Source organism: Sander lucioperca, chromosome 3, assembly GCF_008315115.2.
Source record: "Sander lucioperca isolate FBNREF2018 chromosome 3, SLUC_FBN_1.2, whole genome shotgun sequence".
Classification (NCBI taxonomy): domain Eukaryota; kingdom Metazoa; phylum Chordata; class Actinopteri; order Perciformes; family Percidae; genus Sander; species Sander lucioperca.
The window spans coordinates 15,606,890-15,631,024 of record NC_050175.1 but is presented as its reverse complement, the minus strand read 5'-3'; the positions used below and the strand labels follow the sequence as shown (position 1 = coordinate 15,631,024).

The following is a 24,135-nucleotide window of genomic DNA, read 5'->3' as shown; positions in this document are numbered from 1 at the left end:
CACACACACACACACACACACACACAGAGTGCTCTGCATATTTCATTTATTTTGTAATTTAATCTGGTGCTGAGGAAGGACTGAGAATGCAAAGGCAACGGGAACGGTGTTGTGATTTCTTTTTAAATGTCAGTAGCCGCAGAATGTGTTAACCTCACATTACAGACACACTATGAATATTCTGATTCCTCTGTGAAGGCTTGTAATTGAAAATAGAAGTTATGCAGAGAAAGAAATGATAGAGAAGAAGGAGAGAAAAAGGAGGGATAGAAAAAGAGACGAAGGATTGTTGATGAGCTATATGGCTAAACTCTTATTGGTATTGCTCTCGTGGAATTAGATTGGCTTTACTCTTAGCTTTGTGCTTTGTGACCGTGTGTGTATACTTGTGTGTTTTAGTAATTGTTTCCAATTCTCTTTCTAAGTTATCACCCCCTTGTAACAATATGGCTGTGTGATTGCAAAATTAAATTGCTGTGTATGGGCTTTTAATGTATCCCATTTAGCCAGCTTCGCTTAACAGATGTTACAGACAGACCTGTCCTGGCTGCGGTGATGAAATATATCCATCATCTCCCACTTATAGCCTCTTGTGCTCTCACTCTGCTGTTTTCCTTCCAAGCTTTCTTATTCATCTGTTTTTCTCCCCTAGCTTCTTTGTCTTTCCATGTCTGTCCCAGTTTCTCTCGTATTATTAGGCAGTTTTTTTTTACTAATCTGAAGGACACTTCAGGGAATTGTTAGCTTTACAACACAAGAGAGATCAGCTCAATCTCCAGATAATGTGTAATGTTAATAGGGCTGTCAAACGATTCATTTTTTTTAATTGCGATTAATCGCTGAATTTCTATAGTTAATCGCATATTTATCACATGATTAAAATTCTATTATTTTGCATTTCAGAACTGTTTTTAAGTACATATTAACAATGGAAAGCAATTCTTACCAGTGTATCTTGATTGGGAATCAAATGAATGCAAAGAAAGTTACTTTATGAACTTGACTTTAAGATTTGTATTTGTTTAGTATTTATTTACTGTAAACAAAAGAAAAATGTGTGAATCTGTCATTATTGCACAATTCCTCCAAGTACCTAACTAAAAATCCCTATCCTTACCAGAGTCAATATAGTGTTTAGTAACTCCTAAATAATTTTGATTACTCACTGACGTCCAGTGATCACCGGTTAATGAGACAGTGTTTGTACTTTGCAGCAGTTCCAGTTGGGCTGCTTTCTCCGTGTCTTACAGGCTGTGTATGCGTGAAACTACTGTTCCCCTTGACGGCAATGAGACGGGTCAGAACATGCCAACCGTAGTACGTCTTTAAGACCTTTAAGTCCTCTACGATGCTGACAGGTCTGCAGTTAGTTGCCACCCATTTCGCAAGAGCTGTATTAATTTTTTGGGATTTGGTTTCATCCACAGGTCGGCAAGTAGCACTCTCCAAAATAGTGCTTTGCCTGAATGGGTAGCATGCTAGTGAGTAGCATCAACCAGATTCACGTTAATTAGCTCGTAGGTGGTAGCTCAAGCTTGACGTGCTTCAGTGATATTTTAATTAGGCTTTACACAATGTGCATATGGCTTTCGACTTGTCTACGAGTCATCCAGGAGTTTTGGAAAATAAAAAGCGCCATTCAGATTGTGTTTCTGCTGTTTTTCTCCATTATGCCTGCAGCCTGCAGCAGGAGGATGTGTTGCGAGGAAGTATGGCCGCTTGATGATAAGTAACAGTGCAGCAAAGGGTCAAAATAGTAGCCTGTTAGGCACGATGCGAAGCCGAGTGAAGTGTAAAATAAATTAATAAATGCCGACATGCGATTAATGCGATTAAAAAAAATTAACGCGTTATGCCTGGCCCTTAATCGCATTGCGATTAACGCGTTAATGCTGTCAGCCCTAGTAATCTAACAGGTAAGGTATCAAAACAAAAGGTATCATTAAAACATTAGTCTCTTTTAATTGTTATTGCAAATAGTGTTGAGTTAAATTAAATGTAGGTGCAGTATCCAATATGTTCTTGTCATTTAGCAAACATGCCTACGTGTATGAGTATGATTAACTATTGGTTCTGTATGATTAAGATTGATTAAGACCACTTATAGAGTCACATAATTATATCTAAGATGTAAGTGTAAAATGATGAATACACTTTGTTCATCTTTTTTTAATGTACTGTACAATGTATATGTATTATATTCATATTATTTGACTGCGAGCCCTGTCATGTAAATTGATTAAATGTAAGTTTAGCAAAAAATATTTGTAAATGGTGTGTGTGCCCTGTAGGATGGAGCTGGCAGAACTTGAGGAACTACAGAAGAGAGAGAGAGACTGTGTGGAGATGGTAAAAGAGCAGACAGCCAAGGTCTACCAAGCACACCGGTTACACCACCTCCTCAGCACCAAGCAGGTTGGTCTACAGGAGCACAAACACATATTCAGACTAATATTTGACCAGAGGCTGATATATTGTGATTCTTTCTTAACCACAGCTACATAACAATGATTCAGTCAGAAATATTCTCCATTAAAACCTCTTAATTATTTTGTATTGCTTTCACACAAAATGCATTCAATAACCACATTCACCAAAATCCATGAACTCTTTTCTCATGCATACTCCACCACCTGCAATACACTGTATATCTGCAGCACATTGTTCAAATGCTAACACACAGTTTTCAAAATGGGTAAAAACACATTCAAATTCTGCATTTCTGCAGTTATCATATTGAAATAAAAACAAAATCTTAGTAGAATGGTTACAATAAAATTAAGTAAAAATCGTTGCATACACAGCTGATTTTAGCTAAAAGATAAGACATAAGATGATGACAACTTGTGGCCAAATGCAGGAGAGAGGGAGAACTAGAACCCCCAGTACTGTACAGTATGAGTTATTATGTAATTATTATTGTAGCCCTGGAATTTCAGGAATTATTTTTTTTGTTTCAACTTTTTATTTTTCAAGTAAATAATTAAACTATATGCACATATATAAAATCAACAGGATTTTGAAGCAAATTTTGGATTAATTGTTGTTACAAACACTTTTGTACAGTCCAAGTGAAATGTGTTATTCTTATTCTATAATGAAATACTGATAAATGTGAAAAATCATTCAAACTTGAATGAGGCTCATTTGCATAGAAAGGGACAAATTTTAGAGTGATGCCAAGATCGAAAATTGGCTGATAGCATGCTACTGTGGTACAGAGGCATAAGCCGATCACCTGGCGGCACTGGCCGCTCACTACAGCGGCATGTGTTGGTCGCCGGAGTTCCACCGGCACACCGTTTAATAGCAGGTGGAAGTGGTGGGCAACTGTCAGTGACAGTAAAGTAATTTCATATATTCTTGCCGATGTACCCAAAGTTAATATTAGATCTAGCCTTTTTACACCAAATGTATGCATATTACATAATTTAAATACTTGCAAATAGTACAGGAGCACCAAGACACTATTGACAGCGCAGTTACTGTTTTTTGTTTTGTGTGTTTGTACATGTTTTCCGCTTCCCATTTAGCGAAGCTGGCTAAATGTGCTACATTAAAAGCAGTAGTGATAGCAATTAAATGAATGTGGTCTGTTTTGCGAAGGAGTGGTTAGTGAAGGTGGTTCAGCTAATGATCCGTCAGTGGTGTAGATGATGTCATTCGTCTGCTTGAACTGTGTCTACATAATTATATATACATTTTGTCACTTTAAAGTAGTAATTCAACTTGAATGTCTTGCCTTTCAATTATCAGGAAATTAATTAATCTTAGGTTAATCCTTTATCATTGCTTTTAAATAAAGAGCTGTGTCTCCAAATGTAACTATATACAATATTTACACCCAGAATATATATCTGACTTTGTAAAATATATGTTTATGTTTAAACTTCAGACTTAACATGGGAAATAGCAAAGGGATAGTGTTGCATCATTTTAATTTGATCACATGAAAGGTTGATACAACACTTACACTCTATAGTCATGCATGCACAGTATCTCTGAGACAGAAAAGTTTGAAAAGATCACATTAATGGTTGACTTAGTAGTAGTTAATAGTTAGACTTACCATATATCTACAATAGGTTGTTATAAAACTATTATAATTGTACTTATAGTACTTATAAGTATTTAGTAAAAATTCCAATAAGGGTAGAAATTGTATTGTAATTGAAGTTAGTATAGTTATTATAATAGGCATGAATGTGAAGCCAAATCAGAAAACACACTGTTAACCTATTTACACTTAAAGCAAATGTGTGGTTATCTGGGTGTTATTGTGTCTGTCTGAAATGTATGTCAAAGAGAATGTACAGGCAACATCAGGGACTCACTAGAAACTTTGTTCTAAGAAGCACACACATAGCCATATCCATGTATGCACATGCACAGCTAAACATCCAGGGACTCACATAGTCAATGGGATAAGAGTTACAGATAGGGAGCTCCTTCAAAAACAGGCTGCAGAGAGAGAAAAGGAACAGTCTCCTTCTTTACTTCTTTCGTTAACACAGACGGGCTGTGTGGCGTTGATGTGTGTGTGAGTAAGTATGTGTCCTCATGGCTCTTCTGATGTGCTGAGTGGAGTATTTTAGTGCTTACCCTGGCACAGGTGGGTATATATGTGTGTGTGTGTGTGTGTGTGTGTGTGTGTGTGTGTGTGTGTGGCATCCACGCTTCTCTGTAACTCCCCACTGGGATCATAATGAAGACAAAGCACACTGGTCACTGTTGATTCAGCACCACTACTTCTCTCTCTCACTATCTCTCTGCCACTGTCTCTCTTTCCTTCATGCATGTGCGACCGGCATCGTCATCACCTGGCTTACTACCTACTTCCTGCAGGTATCACATATTCACCTAAAACGCTAACACACAACTAATACTCACAACTTACAAACATTTTATTATGAAGTTTGTGTAAGCTGGAGTGCAGTAGAGTTTGCATATTGTCAGATTATGGTTGACTCTCCAAATGCTTTGGATAGGCTGTATACCCATGTGTTCATTGCTTTTATCAATCATTTTATATATAATTAAAGCTGCAAGCAGCGTTGGCCCTCGCTCCTCTGTGTGCGTCGGGGTTACTGGCAGACGCCGCTCCACGTGACCCTGCATTTGTGCAACGGTCGGACACAGCGCACACGGTGAAGCGTGCGGCGTTGGAAATGGTGTATTGCAAATGTTTTACAAAGTAGAGAGGGTGGAGCAACCAGTCACCAATGAAAAGGGAACTCTCTACTGAGTTCAATGATACCTCACACAATAGTCTACATCAAATGGGTCGTTAGTTATAAAGCTAATAGGGGGCGGGTCAAACCATCACCAATCAAAAAGGAACTCTGCTGATTTCAATGATACCTCACACAAGACTCTACCTTAAATGGTTTAAAAGTAATAAAAAGGGGCGTGGCCTGAGTACATGGGCATGTTTAAAGTATAGGGGGCGGGTCAGTATCACATGTGGACCACACATTCTAAGTTTCATGTAAATCGGATGATGTTTGTCATATAAGGCTCATTTCCTGTTGCCAGCAGAGGGCGCTACCAAAAGTAAATTTTAGCTTATAAATGTCCTCAGGCCTGGACCCTTGTTAATTGTTTGAAATTTCGGCCAAATTGGACAACGAACACTCAAGTTACAACAACTTCTTCGTTCATCGATAAATGCTTAAAATGGCCGCCACGCCACGTTCACACCGTTGGACGAAAACTCAAGCTTTTAATAACTTTTCATCTTTAAGGTCTTGAGATGGCACCGAACAAATTTGAAGTCGATTGAATGAAATCTGTAGGAGGAGTTTGTTAAAGTATAGCACCTTGACTTTTAGGCCTACTTCCTGTTGCCACTAGGGGGCGCTATGACATTGAGTCAATATCGGCCTGTAGATGTCGTCAGGGTTGGACTCTTATGAATCCTGAAAAGTTTCGAGCCAATTGGACAATGAACACTCAAGTTACACCCTCTTCCTGTTTCAATGGCGAAATGCACAAAATGGCCGCCCCGCCACGCATAGGCCCCATGACGAAAAGTTTCTTTTAATAACTTTTCATCTTTAAGGTCTTAAGGTGGCACAGACCACATTTAAAGTCGATCAGATGAAATCTCTCAAAAACGCACTAATTTCAAACTTTCAATTCAAAATGGCGGACTTCCTGTTGGGTTAAGGGTATGGTTCCAATGACGTTTTTTGTTTTTGATACATATGTGTACCAGATTTCGTAAGTCTACGTGAAACGTACTGCAGGGCCTCAATTTTATTATGTTTGTAGGGGGCGCTAGCGAGCCATTTTTGAATGACTTTTAACTTAACTTTTAAAATATCAAATTTTTCCACAGGCCTGATGCAACTGCCATTTTTGGTGAGTTTTTGAGTATGTTAAGCCCCTCAAAAAGGCGATTCATTGCGTGTAATAATAAAGCGTAATAATAATTCCTTCAGTTTCAATAGGGCCTTCGCCGCTGTCTTCGAAGTAAAGAAAAGGAAGAAGAAAAGTTTGCATGCTCTGTCCCGCCCTCTGTCCATCTCTTTCTCTCTATATATCTCTCGCTCTCTTTCTCTGCATATGGCAGGGGACTCTTTCCCTTCGTAGCTCTGACCTTGTCAGTAGTGAATAGATGGCTCTCCCACACAGTTCATCCTTCCTCACTTCTCGGACCCCAGCCCACACACACAAACACACACATACACACACATACTCACACACACAGCTTACCAAAAGGCCCCAAGTCCCCATGACAGAGACAGAGATGGTGTGTTCCTGGGGTCAACATCATTGCTCTTCTCGTAGCTAGGTTGGTACTTTTGGGCTTGCATGTGTGTATTTGTGTGTGTCTTTAGGAGTGGCGAGAATTTGTGTGTGTTTGTGTGTGTGTGTGTGTGTGTGTGTGTTTGTGTGTCCCCAGCCTTCTGTCCCTTCCTGTTTGAGTAAGGTGTGTACACTCATCCCTAATGCATTTTATAGACTGATACTGAACACTTAAGAAATGTCATGAAATACACAGTAAATCCTGACGATGAGCATTTTGAGTGCCACTTCTTAAGATGTTGCTGAATGGTCTATTGTATAAACAACTTTGAGGGTACATTGTATTCCGTCAACACTTTCTGATATGCTTAATTGTCGTCAAATGTTTTCTTGTTTGCCATTTTGTCATTGTAATATTAGTATGTTATATTATAAGGGTCAGGACCTTTTATAAGAAGCTCTTAAAAGAGAGTGTGAATGCAAAGGAACAAGTGCAGTCCTGCTGTAGTAGTGCAGTAATACATTCGTAGGAGGAATACAGTATCAGCACGTGGAGTTGGTGCTAGCTTTAGTATTGCTTTTCTGGAGGCACAGAGTGGCAAGGCACAAATATACAGCACTCAAAATATTCAAGGACATACAATGTGCCATTTGTCAAGTAGAATTTATGCTAGAGTAAACACTGAGTTAAAAGTTATTTTAGATTACAGGAAGGCAAATACAGTTAATTGTAACAATGTACTTGTTTTTGATTATATATTAATAACTGTCTCTTGCCAATATTTATTTTATTTACTGTAGTGATTTAAAAGGTTGCAATGCATTAGGCATTTGGGTATACGTGCACAATGATGCTGCGACTGTAAATATTGAACAGCATTGAACCATGGTCTGGCTGCTTACATGATTACATAAACTGAGAACTATAGCTGGTACTGTATATAACGCCTAAGGTTCTTCTCTTTTACCACCTGAAAGGGAAAGACCCTATACATTTGGCAAGCAGCTGTTGATGGCATCATTGGAAAGAAACACCCATGAGTGTCAACCAGTTGTGACTCTGGCTTAATCACATTAAAGTTGTTATTTTGATGCAGGTGTGCCTCCGCTTGCTAGAATCATGAAAACTCCTCTAGTTGTAAGAGGTGGTCCGCCCCTTTTGGCTAAACGTAAATAATGCATTAGCTCAACTCTCTGCTTTGTGCTGGCACAAAAAACTGCACCAATACAGAGACCCATCAGTTAAAAATCTGCTGTTATCTAGTTGTGTCTACAACCCATGGTTAAAGAAATTAGGGTCAGTGGAGTTAAATTAATTTCTCTCTACTCATTCTGAAATACTTGACATTTACGATCAAAAGTACTCATCATGTACTAATGAAACATTTACTAATTAACTAGTCTGTTAATATGTTATTTTAAAAAGAGTGAGGTTTGGGTCTATATAGTTGGAGCAATTTCCAACGTATGCCCTTTCTGCTCTCTCTCCATTGTCCCAGTCTTTTAGAGTGGCCTAAATAGCAAGCTGTGTTATTAGCATATAGAGTAGATACAGAGTCCTCCAACTCAAAGCTTTGGTCTGGTAATTAACACACAGGCAAAAGGATCACTGTGATTTGAATAATTATTACTGAGGCTGTCTGTGGCAAACCTCTACCCCACTTCAGAACAGGGGAGGCAAAGTTTTGTATGTGTGTACATGTGTGTATTTGTGCGTGTGTTCTAGTGAACAACTAGATTCAAGTATTGTACAATGCCACATTTGTCACAGATGCAGCTTGGTTGTCCCTGTAGTAAGTTGTTGTTATCTATCTATCTGTGTGAAATGCACACACTTAACTGCTCCAGCCAAATATTTAACCTGGCAAAAGCATTTGGTTGGCCAAGAGCCAATAGTGTATGAATTTGAGGCAGTGAAGATCAACAACTGTTGTCAGCAGGGACACAGAATGATGAATTTCACAAAGTTTAGGTTAATATGGATAATATGAAGGGCAATAAAAGGCAAAACTTTGATGAAAAACAGTATGAAAAAGTTGTTAACAAAACTTATGTTTCAAATTACCTCAGAATATTGCCCATAATAGTTTAAATTACTAACAGTTGTTGGTTTCATTTTAAGTTGTCCCAGGAGGTGGCCGTTCTATTATTTGATGGTCCCCTTGATAAACAAACAGCTTTTTAATTTTCCCAAACTCCAAATGGATTGTAATAAATTATAGTGTCTGGGCAGTATAGCACAAAGAAAAAAAGAGCATTGAGTAAGACTAATATCCTCTTAGCCAGTCAGAAATACATCTAATGCTCATACTGATACTGTGTCTCTCAATCTCTCACTTTCTTCATGATATAGGGTTAACTTCTCTCTCTCTCTCTCTCTCTCTCTCTCTCCCTCTCCCTCTCTCTCTCTCTCTCTCTCTCTCTCTCTCTCTCTCTCTCTCTCCAGTGTCCAGGGGTCTTCAACTCTCCATTTAGGCCAGCCCCCCATGAGATGGAACTACTGCTGAGGCAGGTCAAGTACCAGGCCCCCGCCAGGCTGGACCCCAGGGGCAGGGCTTGTCTCATGGGCATGCTTGGCCCAACAGACCACAGTTTCCCTGGGACTCTTGGATCCCCATGGATTAAAACCACTGGAACCTGCTCCTCCAAGCCCATACTACCCCCCATTTCCAGCAAGAAACAGCAGGTGAGATGGTATAAGCTAGGATCATGACAGACAGGAACAGGTGGAGACAGAGAAACAGAGCGCAACAATATAAAAGAGAATATAAAAGAGACACAGGCTATAAGGGGGGAAGAATGACAAAAAAGAAAAGCAATAGATCATGCACAAGAGGAGAAAGAGAGTAATAATTTTACAAAGTGTCATCCTAATTATTAAAGACCCCCAACATCCCCTTCTTGTCCCATTGGATATGGCTCTTGATGAAAGCAGAGATCCTTTAAAACTCCTTTTAAAGAAGAATGACATCATTAAAACATGGCAGACAGCTCTCTTGGGGGCTACTGCACAGAGCCGTTTAGTGTCTGTATTTCAGTGAGTACTACTGTGTGACTGTGTGGCTACGTGTTACTATCAAATGTTCTGTGTACCAGTGAGTCCCATGCGCAGCTCTCATTTGTTTTCCTCATCCATTCAATGTGGCTTGTCCAACCAGTATGAATATATGCTGTGTCAGGCATACGAGGATATATTTTTGTATCTTTAGGGACCTTCATGCTACCATATTCAAGCTGCATACTAACTTTTGACCACAGTCATTTTTGAAAAAACTCACACAAGAACACAGCATACTGTCAGGTTATCAAGTGATATAAAGCCATGACTTGTTACACATTCAGGAGCATAGCAACATGGACATCCCATTGAAGTTTTATTTCTTGAGAATTTGTCTTAGAATTTGTCAGCTGTGCTTTTGTGTCTATGTGTTGTACATGTGTCTATGTACGAATGTGATTGCGTGCATGCATGCATATGTGTACGCATGTTGATTAATTGTTGAGGAGCCATTTCACCATTTGTGTTATTTACTCTCTGTAGCTCTTTATGGCAAAGCGCTTCCCCTATTATTAGTTTCTGGTAATGTCAAACATAAGTGAGCAGAAGTAAGGCGTGGATCTGTGTCATTTTATAAGCTACACACACACACACACACACACACACACACACACACACACACACACACACACACACACACACACACACACACACACACACACTCACTCAGACATGTCTCCAGTTGGCTGTAGTTAGGGTAAGTTCATTAATGGTGTCAGGAAAGTCTCTTGATGCTGACATGGATGAAAATACATTATACATCTATAATTCATCTATATTTATAGATGTCTTTCTTTCTCTGTCTCTGCCTCCCTGTGTTTCTCTGTTTTGAGTGTGCAGGAAGTTCCCCTTTCTTTTTTTTTGCACTTACCCCTACACCCCACACCCCCTCCCTCCCTGGTGTGATAACTATCTAGTGGTGATGGATAAGGTTGAGGTGCTGGCTGTGGAAGTGGTCAGACCAGGCCACCGATCCCGTGGCGATATAGGAGCAAGGACAGGGTCCCCGTCCCTCCCTCTATCTCTCCTCCGTCATCCTCCCTCCTTTTTTAACACCAAACAACAACTGAAGGTCACCTCAAACAAAGCAACAACATTTAACAGGGTACCCGCGGGGTCTTAAAAGCATTGAAAAAGTCTTAAATTTGATAATCTCAAATTAAGGCCCCTAAAAGCCTTGAATTCGGTATACAAAGGTCTTATATTTTTTGCCTTTCCTAGGATTAAGTTCATACCATAACAACGTAGTAACGTTACTAATGTAGGCTAATTAAAAACTGACCGGAGCCTGTCGCTGGACGCACCAGAGGACCGAGACACAAAGTAAACATGCCTCTCTGACTGGTACTGGGGGGTTAGCGGTTAAACTGAGCGGAGGATGTGCGGAATGTGTCGGTGTGTGTCGGAGCCTGGCTGGCCGCTCGGCGCATTCAGACAAAGCTCAAGCTAACAGGCTAACGGCTTATTAGCTAGCCAAACACAGAGCAGTAACATCTGCAAAAATTGGATCTGTGAGCGAAACTCAATAGAACATTGTGTTGCGTTCAGTCCAAGATGGCGGAGCTGCACTCACATTCCATTGCAAGCTGCAGCTCGGTCATGGGTGCGTTAAGTTCTAAAGAGTGCAGCTCCGCCATCTTGGACTGAATGCAACACAACTTTCTATTGAGTTTCACCTTTTGGTACTTCAATACTCTTTGGTTTGCGTCTTATAACAAACATAGCGAGCAGCCGTCGGACACTAACATCTGTTGATCTGATCCGTGCAGGACTTCACTGTAAGCGGACTGTGACCAGCAGGTAACGTTAAAGGTTATCTGCTACTGTAGCAGAGCTGCAAGTTAACGCTGAACTGAGCTGTGTGTTTTCAGTGTTAAACACTGCTGTAGGTATTCATGCACGACTGTTGTTGGTGATTTACAGAGGTGGAAGACTTACTCAGATCATGTATTGCAGTAAAAGTAGAAAAAACAGAGTTGTAGAGTTACAAATTACTTGTCAGTTACAAGTCCTGCATTCAACATCTTCCTTAAGTAATAGTACAGAAGTGTTATCAAAATATATTTAAAGTACCAAAAGTAAACGTGTTTATTATGCAGTGTAATATATCTTGTTTTATTGGATATTATAATCCAATAAATTGTATTACATATGACTGATAATTTAAATATGTTTTATTTAATTCAAGTAGCCTACTTGTACATCATTATTTTCTAGGGTTTAATATGTATACAGATTTGACATTTTCCCCTCATACTTCTGTCGGAATGGGTACAAAGTTGGCTTTGAATTTCATTTGAAATGGTATTAAAAAGGTCTTAAAAAGCCTTGAATTTAAGTTGGAGGATCCTGGGGGTACCCTGTCATCGCGTCTGGCCATCCTAGGTTTCTCATTGTGTCTGGCCATCCTAGGTTTGTGAGCGCATCTGGCCATCCTAGGTTTGTAATCGCGTCTGGCCATCCTAGGTTTGTAATCGCGTCTGGCCATCCTAGGTTTGTAATCGTGTCTGGCCATCCTAGGTTTCTCATTGCATCTGGCCATCCTAGGTTTCTCATCGTGTCTGGCCATTCTAGGTTTCTCATCGCGTCTGGCCATCCTAGGTTTGTAATCGTGTCTAGCCATCCTAGGTTTCTCATTGCGTCTGGCCATCCCAGGTTTCTCATTGTGTCTGGCCATCCTAGGTTTGTAATCGTGTCTGGCCATCCTAGGTTTCTCATCGCGTCTGGCCATTCTGGGTTTCTCATCGCGTCTGGCCATCCTAGGTTTGTAATCGCGTCTGGCCATCCTAGGTTTGTAATCGTGTCTGGCCATCCTAGGTTTCTCATTGCGTCTGGCCATTCTGGGTTTCTCATCGCGTCTGGCCATCCTAGGTTTGTAATCGTGTCTGGCCATCCTAGGTTTCTCATCGCGTCTGGCCATTCTGCGTTTCTCATCGCGTCTGGCCATTCTGGGTTTCTCATCGCGTCTGGCCATCCTAGGTTTGTAATCGCGTCTGGCCATCCTAGGTTTGTAATTGTGTCTGGCCATCCTAGGTTTCTCATTACGTCTGGCCATCCTAGGTTTCTCATCGCGTCTGGCCATCCTAGGTTTCTCATCGCGTCTGGCCATCCTAGGTTTCTCATCGCGTCTGGCTATCCTAGGTTTCTCATCGCGTCTCTCTATTATAGGTTTCTCATCACGTCTGGCCATCCTAGGTTACTCATCGCGTCTCTCTATCCTATGTTTCTCATCGTGTCTAGCCATCCTAGGTTTGTAATTGTGTCTGGCCATCCTAGGTTTCTCATTACGTCTGGCCATCCTAGGTTTGTCATCGCGTCTGGCCATCCTAGGTTTGTCATTGCATCTGGCCATCCTAGGGTTCTCATCGCGTCTGGCCATCCTAGGTTTCGCATCGCGTCTGCACGACTGTTGTTGGTGATTTACAGAGGTGGAAGACTTACTCAGATCATGTATTGCAGTAAAAGTAGAAAAAACAGAGTTGTAGAGCATTCAACATCTTCCTTAAGTAATAGTACAAAAGTATTATCAAAATATTCTTAAAGTACCAAAAGTAAAAGTGCTCATTATGCAGTGTAATATATCTTATTTTATTGGATATTATAATCCAATAAATTGCATTAAATATGATTGATAATTTAAATAAAATGTTTTATTTAATTCAAGTAGCCTACTTGTACATCATTATTTTCTAGGGTTTAAAATGTATACAGATTTGACATTTTCCCCTCGTGCTTCTGTCGGAATGGGTACGAAGTTGGCATTGAATTTCATTTGAAATGGTATTAAAAAGGTCTTAAAAAGCCTTGAATTTAAGTTGGAGGATCCTGGAGGTACCCTGTTAATTAAGTTAATCTGCACAGCCCAAAGTTTACACATCACTCTCACAAAAGAGCATATACAAGTTACATAGTAATGCATGTTTAAAGGTTGCATTTAGTTATTATCAGCCAAACACATACACGTTTTAATAGTTGTTATGTTAGTATGTGTAACTGAAAAATGTCCTTGTAAGTAGAATTGTCAACATTTCACACTAAAACTACTAATGGATAGTGAAAACAGCATCCCTGCTATTTGTCACTACAAACTACACATTTTTTCCCATGTATTTTGCAAATTGTGTAAAGAATCTATATCATTGAAACTAGAATGAATAAACACCACTTAGTGTTGAGATTTGAAAATTTCATTTTTGTAAAACTAATAAATGCAAGTCAGAGAGTGAGGTTAGTCAGAGCATGGTACAGAATGAATTGGAATGGTATAAAAACAAACTTTCTTTGTCATTGCAACTTTTATTTGTCAGTACACATCAGAAACCCATCACTCCAGGGTAGGAGCCACAATGTCAAGAAGATGCACAAGGAATAAAATTGACAGACAGCTGTTCAGAGTATTCCTGATTTGTTTGTAAGATTTAGTCCCAAAAATATGTGTGGAAGTTGTGAGAGAGATAACAGGATATATATATATATATATATATATATATGTCATGCAATTGCATTCCAAGCAGTTTAAGAAGGAATTAAAGATAATGATGGCATTCCTTCATCTTTAAAAAAAAAAGAAAAATCCCCAGAAAAGACCAAAACCAACAATGAATTTAACCTGCATAGAGACATTGTCTGTGGAGCCACAATCTGATATAGTTTATGCCTCAATTATGAAGAACTTTAATCTTTTCTGTTGTAGCATATTTGTAGACACATTTCTTCATTGTTTGTCTTCTTACTTAAGGCTTGAGAAATCTTTCTTTTTTTTAAGCACTAAAAACGTTTTATTTGTCCCATTATATTAGTTTCACACATTGATCACAAAGTTAGATGTAAAACGATCTTTACTTTTTTTGTCAAGGTGTTTTTTCTTAAGCTTCAATGCTGTGATGATGACGAAGACACGATAAATGAAAGGAAATAATTACATGTGGAAAAAACTCAAGTGTCTCTGAGGCTAATGAGACTATATAGTAGATGTGCAGCTAAGTGTGTATTATGTTTTCCTCTGTTTTTACCATCTTTTTCACTCTTTGGCGCTCCTCTCCCCTCTCTGTGTCCCTCAATTTTACTCTGGCATGCTTGGTCTCCTAGTCTCGTCTTTCTATCACCTGATATACTGTAATTTTCTTTACTCTCCCCCTCTCTGCTTCTCTCTTGGTGTCTGTGTCACAGGAGGAGAGATGAAGAGGATTGGCCTCTGGTTTTAGCTGTAAAGCCATCACTACCTGTGGGAGAGGGATCAGAGAAATAAAGAGGTGGTTGTCTGAAACAAAAAGATACAGTGATCGTTATCTGATTCTTGTGTGTGTATTGGTGGTTGTGATTATTCCAGGGTCTGCTCCGAGAGCCAGGGGAAGTGTGGGAGCAGCGCATGCTTTGTCCTGACCTGACGTTACGTCTACAGACCTCTTACACACACCTGGAGGAGGCCCAGAATCAGCTTCGACACAAGTATATAAGACTCCCCACTGGCAAATTGTGAGAACCCTGTGCAGATGCATAATACATGCAACAAACACACCCACACACAGACACTACAAAAGCATTCTCACATGCAATCACACAGACATAAAGTGTTTAGTAAAAGGTTTTTCTTAATTATGTCATTTTTCTTTCATATACACTAAGCCATACATGTATATTGTATGCACTCAACACAGTCACAAGCAAATTCATGCAACATTAAGTAGCAAATGGACACATCCTTATGAAAACTAATGGGTGTGTGCCAGGAGATTATTTTAAGACTGCTTCAGACCGAGTTTATTATAAAAAGTCTCTCTCTGATTTATTTCAAGGCATGTATTAGTTTTAATTAGGAATCGTGTGTGTGTGTGTGTGTGTGTGTGTGTGTGTGTGTGTGTCTTTGCTGAAACACTTGGCTATAACCTTATTACCACTCACAGGCTAATATACTCAGTTGTGTGTGTGTGTGTGTGTTTACATTTGTGTATGTTTGTGAAATACTGTTATTAACCCTCTGTTTGATCTGTCTTGCACAATAATTCCCCTGACTACCGTATATAAAAGACCACCCAATTTTCTTGCCACTCCAAGCTTCTTCTTCTTTGTCCCACTGCAATCAAATAACTAAATAGACGTGTTTTAAAGGAACTTGTATACCATATTTGAGTTTGTCCCTGTGTATTTTCAGTGGTTTTGGGTTGTTTTTTTTGTCTACATTTTCTGCATTATGGATTCATGCTCAACCTAATCACTGTTTGATATTTTACTAAAGACTAACCTGAGCTGAACTGCAAACTTTATGAAATGTGTATTTGTTGTTGTTTCTCTTCACCTACCAGAGGAACAGGAAGTATGCTCCACCATCTGAGCCACAGCAGCAATTCCTTTACTCAGCCAGCCTACGCCAAGAGCTTTAGATAGTAGACTACACACTCACTACAAGAGGAGGTAGGTTAAAAACTACAAACACAAATATAATGAAGTATTGGTATTATTATTAACATTTAGTTATCGGGTATAACTACTATGTACCCAAATTTCCTGGACTCAATACACACACTTGCGCATGCAGCCACACACACACACACACACACACACACACACACACACACACACACACACACACACACACACACACACACACACCATCAAGGTGGAAAACACTTAAAGGAAAAGATGAAAAGATAGATTATGAAGTCACTCACGTTCATGTTTACATGCCGCCGCCGTCTTGAAAACCAGTCATGACTTAAAGCTGGCGATGCAAACTAAAATCAAAAGCAATTTGCTCAATATATCTGAAATAATCGCACACTGCATAACTTGTCTAGTGTACTTTCTCGGTGGATAACTGTCCATCTGGTCCCTCCGGTCTGGGTCGCCGTCTCCAATTTATTTTCGGGACATGGAAAAAAGTTTCAAGTACAGCCCTGTTTATCAGAGAGGGGAAATCTTCAGACTGTACAAAACACTGCGTCTCTTGGGTGTCGCGACGCAACAGGTCCCACTCCGTGCAACACAGACACTCCTGTTCGGTGGCCATAGCTTCACAATGTCCACAGGTACACCCCCAGTTTCCCGAAGTACGAGGCTGTGTTGCCGCATTGACTACCGGTAGCTCTCTCTCTCGTAGCCCTTTCACGGAGATCCCACAGCTCTTCGTTCAATAAACTGTCTGTGCACTTACAATGTTCTCAATGCTTCGGTTAACATTTAGGGACCCTCATTATGCTACCGTTGAAGTTTGGTGATATTTTGAGCCTTTTTAGTGGTATAAATAGCGATTTGTTTTTACATTCCCTGTGCCCCGAATACTAGCGTTGTAAGCTAATCAGCGGTCCGCGCTAGCTTCTTTCAAGCTACAAACACATTCGATTAGCATGAAAACATGTCCCAGAGAACGACAGAGTGGGTACACATCTGTTAATAACCCCTAGGTTCATTTTGCGCTGGAATTCTCTTTTAAAGCCGTGTGTGTTACACAGGATAATGAAGATGTGGTGAACGTGCATATGACCCATTTATTTCAGACTGCTGCTGAACATGGTCATCGTTGTTCACCAAAGACTTAGACCAAACACGACTCAAACACATAATTACAGAAGACTATGTATAAATGTATCGTTCTGCCTAACAGAGCTATTGTGTTTCACTGAATTTAGAGAGGTTGTTGCAATATTCAACATGATTGTGTAGGATTGTTTCATCTTTATATGTCACTTGTTGAAACTGAAGGAGCGCCTAATATCTGCTGAGGATTTAAAGTAATCCTATACTAAGTTAATAGTGATCATACAATTATCAAGAAAATGTCAGATCCATGTTAAACCCAGGTCTAGAGCTGGGACATGAAGCCAGGTCCGACGAGACTTGTCAACCAATTCAGACTGATGGCAGTCACGGGTTTATCCTGGGGTTGCCTGGGTTTTGGTCTCAAAGGTATTATTCTGCTCTAAGAGAACAGAGAAAAAACAGAGATGCTGTGCAGCCTAACCCTTTCAACTTGAGTTGCACAAATTTGTCAAAAGTGACAGCAATTTAATAAATCGCCGCTCTCCATCACACGCATATGCACACCCACCCACACACATTCACACAATTCCCAGTTATGCCCTCCACTGCCCCCTCTCAATGTATACGTAAATTAGGTGTATGCATGGGTGTGTGTGTGTGTGTGTGTGTGTGTGTGTGAGTATGTAAGAGAGAGAATGTGTGTGCGTGGGCCCTGCGGTCTGGTCCAGGCATTAGGTAATTGACTGTGTCTTTGCTCAAGGCCTTTCATGGATCACCGTCCTTTATTAGCTCACTTTCCAGCACACACACACACACACACACACACACACACACACACACACACACACACAAAGTTCCCAGCAGCTCCACCCCAACCTCTTACCCCCCACCACCAGTACCCAGACCCAATTGCCCGGAAACGAGAGAGAGAGAGAGAGAGAGAGAGAGAGAGAGAGAGAGAGAGAGAGAGAGAGAGAGAGAGAGAGAGAGAGAGAGAGAGAGAGAGAGAGAGAGAGAGAGAGAGAGAGAGAGAGAGAGAGAGAAGAAGGGAGCAGTGACAGGGGAATGAACTAACACGGCCCCAGGAAGTGGAGATAAATAAGTATGGGGAGTGAGTGGGCGGGTGAATGGGGTCTCCTGCAGCTGACAACAGGGGCCGGGGGAGTGAGGTTTTGCTCGATGCATCTATGTTATGTTTGTAAAATACAGTATTGATGGAAAGCTTGTAGGGTCTTTGTGTTTGAGCATGTGTGGTAAAAAAGGGTTTTCACTGACGCCATTACTGTACAATTAAAGCAGCCATATTATGCTCATTTCAGGTTCATAATTGTATTTTAAGGTTGTACCAGAATAGGTTTACATGGTTTAATTTTCAAAAAACACCATATTTTTGTTGTACTGCAGTGCTCTCTCTCACTGCTGCAGATCCTCTTTTCAGCTGGTCTCTGTTTTAGCTACAGAGTGAGACCTCTTTTCTTCTTCTTCTGTACTATCTTTGATTGCACTGCACATGTGCAGTAGCTCAGATGTAGATCATGTCAGCTAGCTAGCTCCATAGACAGTAAAAGAAAGGCTGTTTCTACAACTTCGGTCAGTTACAAGGCAGGATTAGCTGGGAGACTTCTAAATGAGGGCGCACATGGAAGTAGTTTTTTTGTAGATTATGGTGAATTTGCGTGTGTTGTAGCAGTGCTTTGCTATTGAGAATGAGGTAGCATGCTAGCGTTAGCATTAGCGTTAGCATGCTAACGAGCTAATGGTTGTGGTCAGCCTGCTCGTTTCGGCTTGTGACGTCACAAGCCGTGCCGATTTTGAACAACTCACCCAGAGACTGAAGGCAGGACACATTCAGAAACTGTATCTCACTCTAAACAGCATGGATGGATTTCTTTCAAAGTTTGTATGTGTGTGGAAGCACCAGAGACACAACATAACACCCCAAATCCCAGAAAAAGTGATTTTTTCATAATATGGGCACTTTAAAGCCATCAGGGATAATTTACCTCACAATTTAAATTAGAGACCCTACATGCAGACATTTGCTAAAGTTGAAACGCATTGCAGGCCGCAAGTCAAAGTATCAACTGTCATTGAACTTCATTTGCAACAAAACAAACAAATAAATTGTATGTTTTGTGAAATGTCATAGCTAGACTGTATGATGATTATATTATGAGATGACAGAATTGTGTCTACCAGTTCATATTTTGACATACACGTTTATGTCATCGTGTCATCCTTCCATGCTTTTGGTGTGCATGCGCTTGTTGGTAGTGCCTGAGATCAAACAATGTTGGGATCTGCTTATCAAAACACTCCTCTACATCACCACTAGTGGTCAAAAAGTGCAACACAATATCAGTAAATTATGTTAGATTTGGTGTGTGTATATAACTATTCCCTATAATCTAACTGTCTCTCTGATGGATGCTGCAATATGACAGCTTCCTACTAGCCACTTGCCTAAACAATATGTAACACATACACACTTGCACATGCACACACAAATACATGCATGCATGGAGACAGCCATGAACATGAATACATATCCCCTCCCTTTTCTCTGTGATAACACTGCTGCTGCTGTGTAGGGTGTTGTTGAAGAAGATGATGAAGATAGCGGTGCCTGTTTTCAGCCCAGTCATGTCATTCTGCTGTCACTCAGAGCTCATCAGACTTCAGGTTTCCCCCCTTTCGTCTCTCAGTTTGACGCTCCATCTTTCTGTATCTCTCTCTACCTCTATTTACTCTCTCTTTTTCTTCTCTCGCTCTGTGGTAATTAGTGCATTAGTCCTATCGTTGGCATCACCCCCAGCTACAGCAGCATCCAGCAGAGCTCTTGTCACAGCTCAGAGGGCCAATGGAGTGGACAGCTCAACCCTGGTACTCATCATCTTCATACCATGCCCAGCCAGCTTCCCCCCAGTCACATTATCTAGCTATGTTATCCAGCCATGTTCCTAATTATTTTCAAACCCTAGCCCCAGCCCTCTCACCCAGCCTCTGCCACATTACCTAGCCCTGCTTGTAATCATCACCCTAAGCCTTGCTTCAGCCCTCTGCACAGCCTGAAGCCTCATCATTAACATAGCCCAGTTCTTTCCTGGTTCCAGACCACGGCTCTCTGGCCTGACTATCCCAGCTCTTGGCAGTATGTACACAGCATCCCCAATCCAAACCCAGCCCTAGAAATAGCCGATGATTCCTTTATTTTCCTTAGCCATCTGTGTCACAGTAAGGAAATCTATCAATGCAAATATGGCCTAGCCTTTCAGGACACACATAATCACATAGATGCCAGTCCCCACCTCTCCAGGAACTCAATGGGCCCCGGCCTAGGCCAAGGGGGGCTGTGTAATGGTTACCCATTCTCCATCTCCTATGTGCCCTTGCCTTGACTTCTCAGGTTCTCTTAAAGCACCATATTTCAACGCCAGCCTGAAATCCAGAGCTCTCCTTGATAATTGTAGCTTTGACTTTACTGTTTTTGTCTAATAGCCATGTCATACCAACACAGTGATGCTGGTTAAACTTGTGGTCGACCTACATAGGTCAACATGCATCATCTAACCGGACTTCGCAACCCTTCTCTAGACCAGGGTGGAATGCGAGTCTCACATTAAACTTGTTTTAAGTCATACTGAATCAATTGCTAAAAGGACAGTGCTGTATTAAGGTGCTCACATGTGTCACTCAAAGATAGCTTTGAGTGACACATGTGGCTGTGTTTTGTGAGCGAGTGCCTAAACCTCTTAAAGTTGGAAGGCTTAATACAGCCAGCACTGTAATATTCATTGTAAGATAAAATATTCAAAGTTGTTTTAGCTTCTGCACCAGCTAAATGCACCAGCAATGACTAATTTCAAATGCAGATATGGGAAAGCCCTCTCTGTCCATGCTAATTCTGTGGTTGTTATTAGCCATGTCACCAGCAGTACTGCCTGTAACCAAAGAGGATCGCTAATTAGGAGGCTACGTGCTAATCAAGTACACTACAGTGAGTGGTCACGTCTGTGTCTGTCTGCGCTCCAAGCCTTTCCTTCCCCTCGCATTAGACTGACACCCATCACAACTTTCCAAAGCTAGCGTCTGATCAGAACCAACACACACTGGTACTCACCAGAACACACATTTACACAGGCATCCCTGCTATCCTGAACACATGCACATAGACATATTCAATCACATGCATGCACATGAATACATGCGTATACACAGACGGTTGCCGATAGCCTACCCACACATACACCTTAATGTTGCAACAGCATCATCCTCATTACCTCCTCTTGCCACAACACACATTCTGCTCCCAGATACTCTGGGTGGCTTTATTATTACCATTGTATTGTGGGTCCAAAGCTTCAGGCAGCGGGGACAGGGAAAGTGTGTCTACACACATACAAACACATGCTGGCTCACTCTTAATGGCCTCAGCCATAATGTATTACCATTATGCATACAACTGATGTATGAGGGATCTTTTTAATGGGAACAGTGTTCATTAGCAATTAATACCTAAACTGAAATAGGTCACAAGTAGAGACAAATGAATAAGCTGGGGAAGGGGCTGCAAATGTGCGAACTGATATGTGTCCACCTTTTATGTGTGTCTGTCTGTATATGTATTTCCTACGTTATCACGCCCATCCATCTCTCCGGCTGTGCTGCATTAGTGTCCAGGTTACTGCGGTGAGAAAGAAAGAACGCTAATTCTCCATAACCATTTTACGGCATGTGTAAAACTCTGCAGCCCCTTCATTTGCACAGCCATAAAACATTCCCCCTGCCACACTCCTTCCAACTCAGGACCTCAGATTTATCAATTAACCCAACACTTTGCTTCCATTATGGTGGCATTTTGCACTGCGAGGCGAGGCCTGCATACAGAGTAACACTGAGGGCCGAGCGCACACAACAAGGATATTAAATGGACAGTCTCAATTAAATTATTAGCAATCATATTTTGGTGTGACTTGAGAGAAAGAATGACATTAGACTTTATTATTTATGGATAAAGCTGTAGGACCCGACTTGAACAGATTAACCCAGGTCACTTTAGGACCATTTTTTAACTTAATAGAATTAATTTATGTCTATATATTTAAAACTAATAAATAAATATGGTGTTAACAATTTATCATTAAACATATTCACAACTTCTCCCTTAAGTAGAATTCAGTAGTAGGTTTAGATTTCTTTATTTAGGTCTGAATGCAACATTCCAACATGACATCATGACTTTGTGGAAACATACACGCCCACTTTCTTAAGCCAAGTGGCGTGTTATCTGTACACATTTTGAGCTATCCGCATGTATGTCTACACTGTATACAGCGGACGTAAACGTACACGCCACTTTCTAAAGCCGAACAAAGCGGCGGTTGAGTTTAGGAAACATGACACGCGGGACACGATCCCCGGTCTCCTGAGTGAAAGTCCGGTTTTTGACCCATCCACCACACCGACCAACCTCCCTACGCAGATTTTCGCCCTTTCATACTACTCGCTACGGCGTAAATTCACACACAATTGCAAGGTAATGTAAGTCAATGGAAGCCAAACGGCGTGGATAAACACGCTAAAAAGCGAGTATGCGTCTTGATAACACAGCAATAATGGCATACGAATTGGCGTGTCATACATACGCATACATATTATATATGAGGTTAGCGAGAAGTACCACAGTTCAGCAGGAAATGATTAGTTTAGATGGACCATAACAGTGAGAGTAAAAAGAATGAAAATTATTGTGATGTCCATCTTTCATATGTTTTGCAGGCTGCCTCGCGACGGTAGTAAACACATCCATGGTACAACACTGACATACCGCCAAACATTGCATTTGTAAACTTATTATTAACGTTACTGTCATTTACCTCCAAGTTATTGTCCGCATCTCGATGTTACGAACACTCTATCCATTAGACTTTTAGTTTTTTAGCTTTGACAAAGTGATCTCTCATGTTTTTCCACACTATCTTCACTACACTTCTCTTCATTTTTCAGTGTGGTGGCTTTCTCTTACCACAAATTTAAGGCCATTTGGTCTGTACATGACGACCCATGCATGTTTGTATAGGCGAACTTGCTTGGCCAGTTTTCCCAGCCGACCATGTCGAAATAGAACGCACATTGCATGCTAAGTTTTAAAAGTTCAAAGATGCACGGCCACGTGCCACAAAAGAAAATCGGGATGATGTCAATTTCTGGCTCGCAAACCTTGCAGCGGGAACACCACGGCGACCATAAACCTAGCTTTACTTGTTGCTAAAGTAATGCTAACAGCTAACTGTTGCCAACTACAACGTTAGCTGCCGTCAGCTGGTTAACTCAGCCGTGCTGCCAGGACTGGGAGCTTGGAAAACAGGGTGTTGGTGTTTACACCACTAGCACAGGAGCGGGGGGGAATGCTGGCGGGGAGCGGCGCCGTTGTCGTGCCAGAACCGGAGCCTAGCGTGGTGTCATTTCAATTGTCACATGAGCTATGGCTATTTAAAACATATGTCCGGTAGTTGTTCTAAACTTAGCACAAAAAGTAAGGAAATTTGTGTTTGGTAGATTATTTCTCTGTGATAACAATGCTTTTTGGCAATAAATCTTATACCGTTGGAAAGCCTGTTTAGTTCCCTTTCAAATGGTGCGCCATTTGTAAGGAAGATGCATTTATGGGATGAGCAGCAGCACTGAGTATGTGGGTTGTGCCCATGAAAAATTTGCCAAATCTTCTCTGCCATTGCCAAACAGGTTATTTTGCTGTTGCTATTGACACTTGTTTTGAGCTTCTGGTACCCCCAGATGCTGCCAATCAGGTGCCTGATTGGCATCTGATTGGCAGCACCTGTGAGCATGGG

General features: G+C 40.9%; 1 protein-coding gene across 9 annotated transcripts in view; it reads left to right on the top strand.

Moving 5' to 3' along the window:
- spata17 (spermatogenesis associated 17) overlaps positions 1–24,135 on the top strand; it is a 52,084-nt gene that overhangs the window by 12,724 nt on the left and 15,225 nt on the right. For 3 of the 9 annotated variants that reach the window (XM_035999353.1, XM_031314452.2, XM_035999354.1), the window contains exons 6-9: positions 2,292–2,415; positions 9,197–9,436; positions 15,138–15,256; positions 16,111–16,219. In XM_035999353.1, coding sequence (XP_035855246.1) covers positions 2,292–2,415; positions 9,197–9,436; positions 15,138–15,256; positions 16,111–16,192 — 565 coding nt within the window. In that variant the 3' untranslated portion in view covers positions 16,193–16,219. Of the gene's footprint in view, positions 1–2,291; positions 2,416–9,196; positions 9,437–15,137; positions 15,284–16,110; positions 16,220–24,135 lie in introns of all 9 variants that reach the window. The other 6 variants (XM_035999351.1, XM_031314450.2, XM_035999352.1 and 3 more) reach the window with 2 other exon arrangements.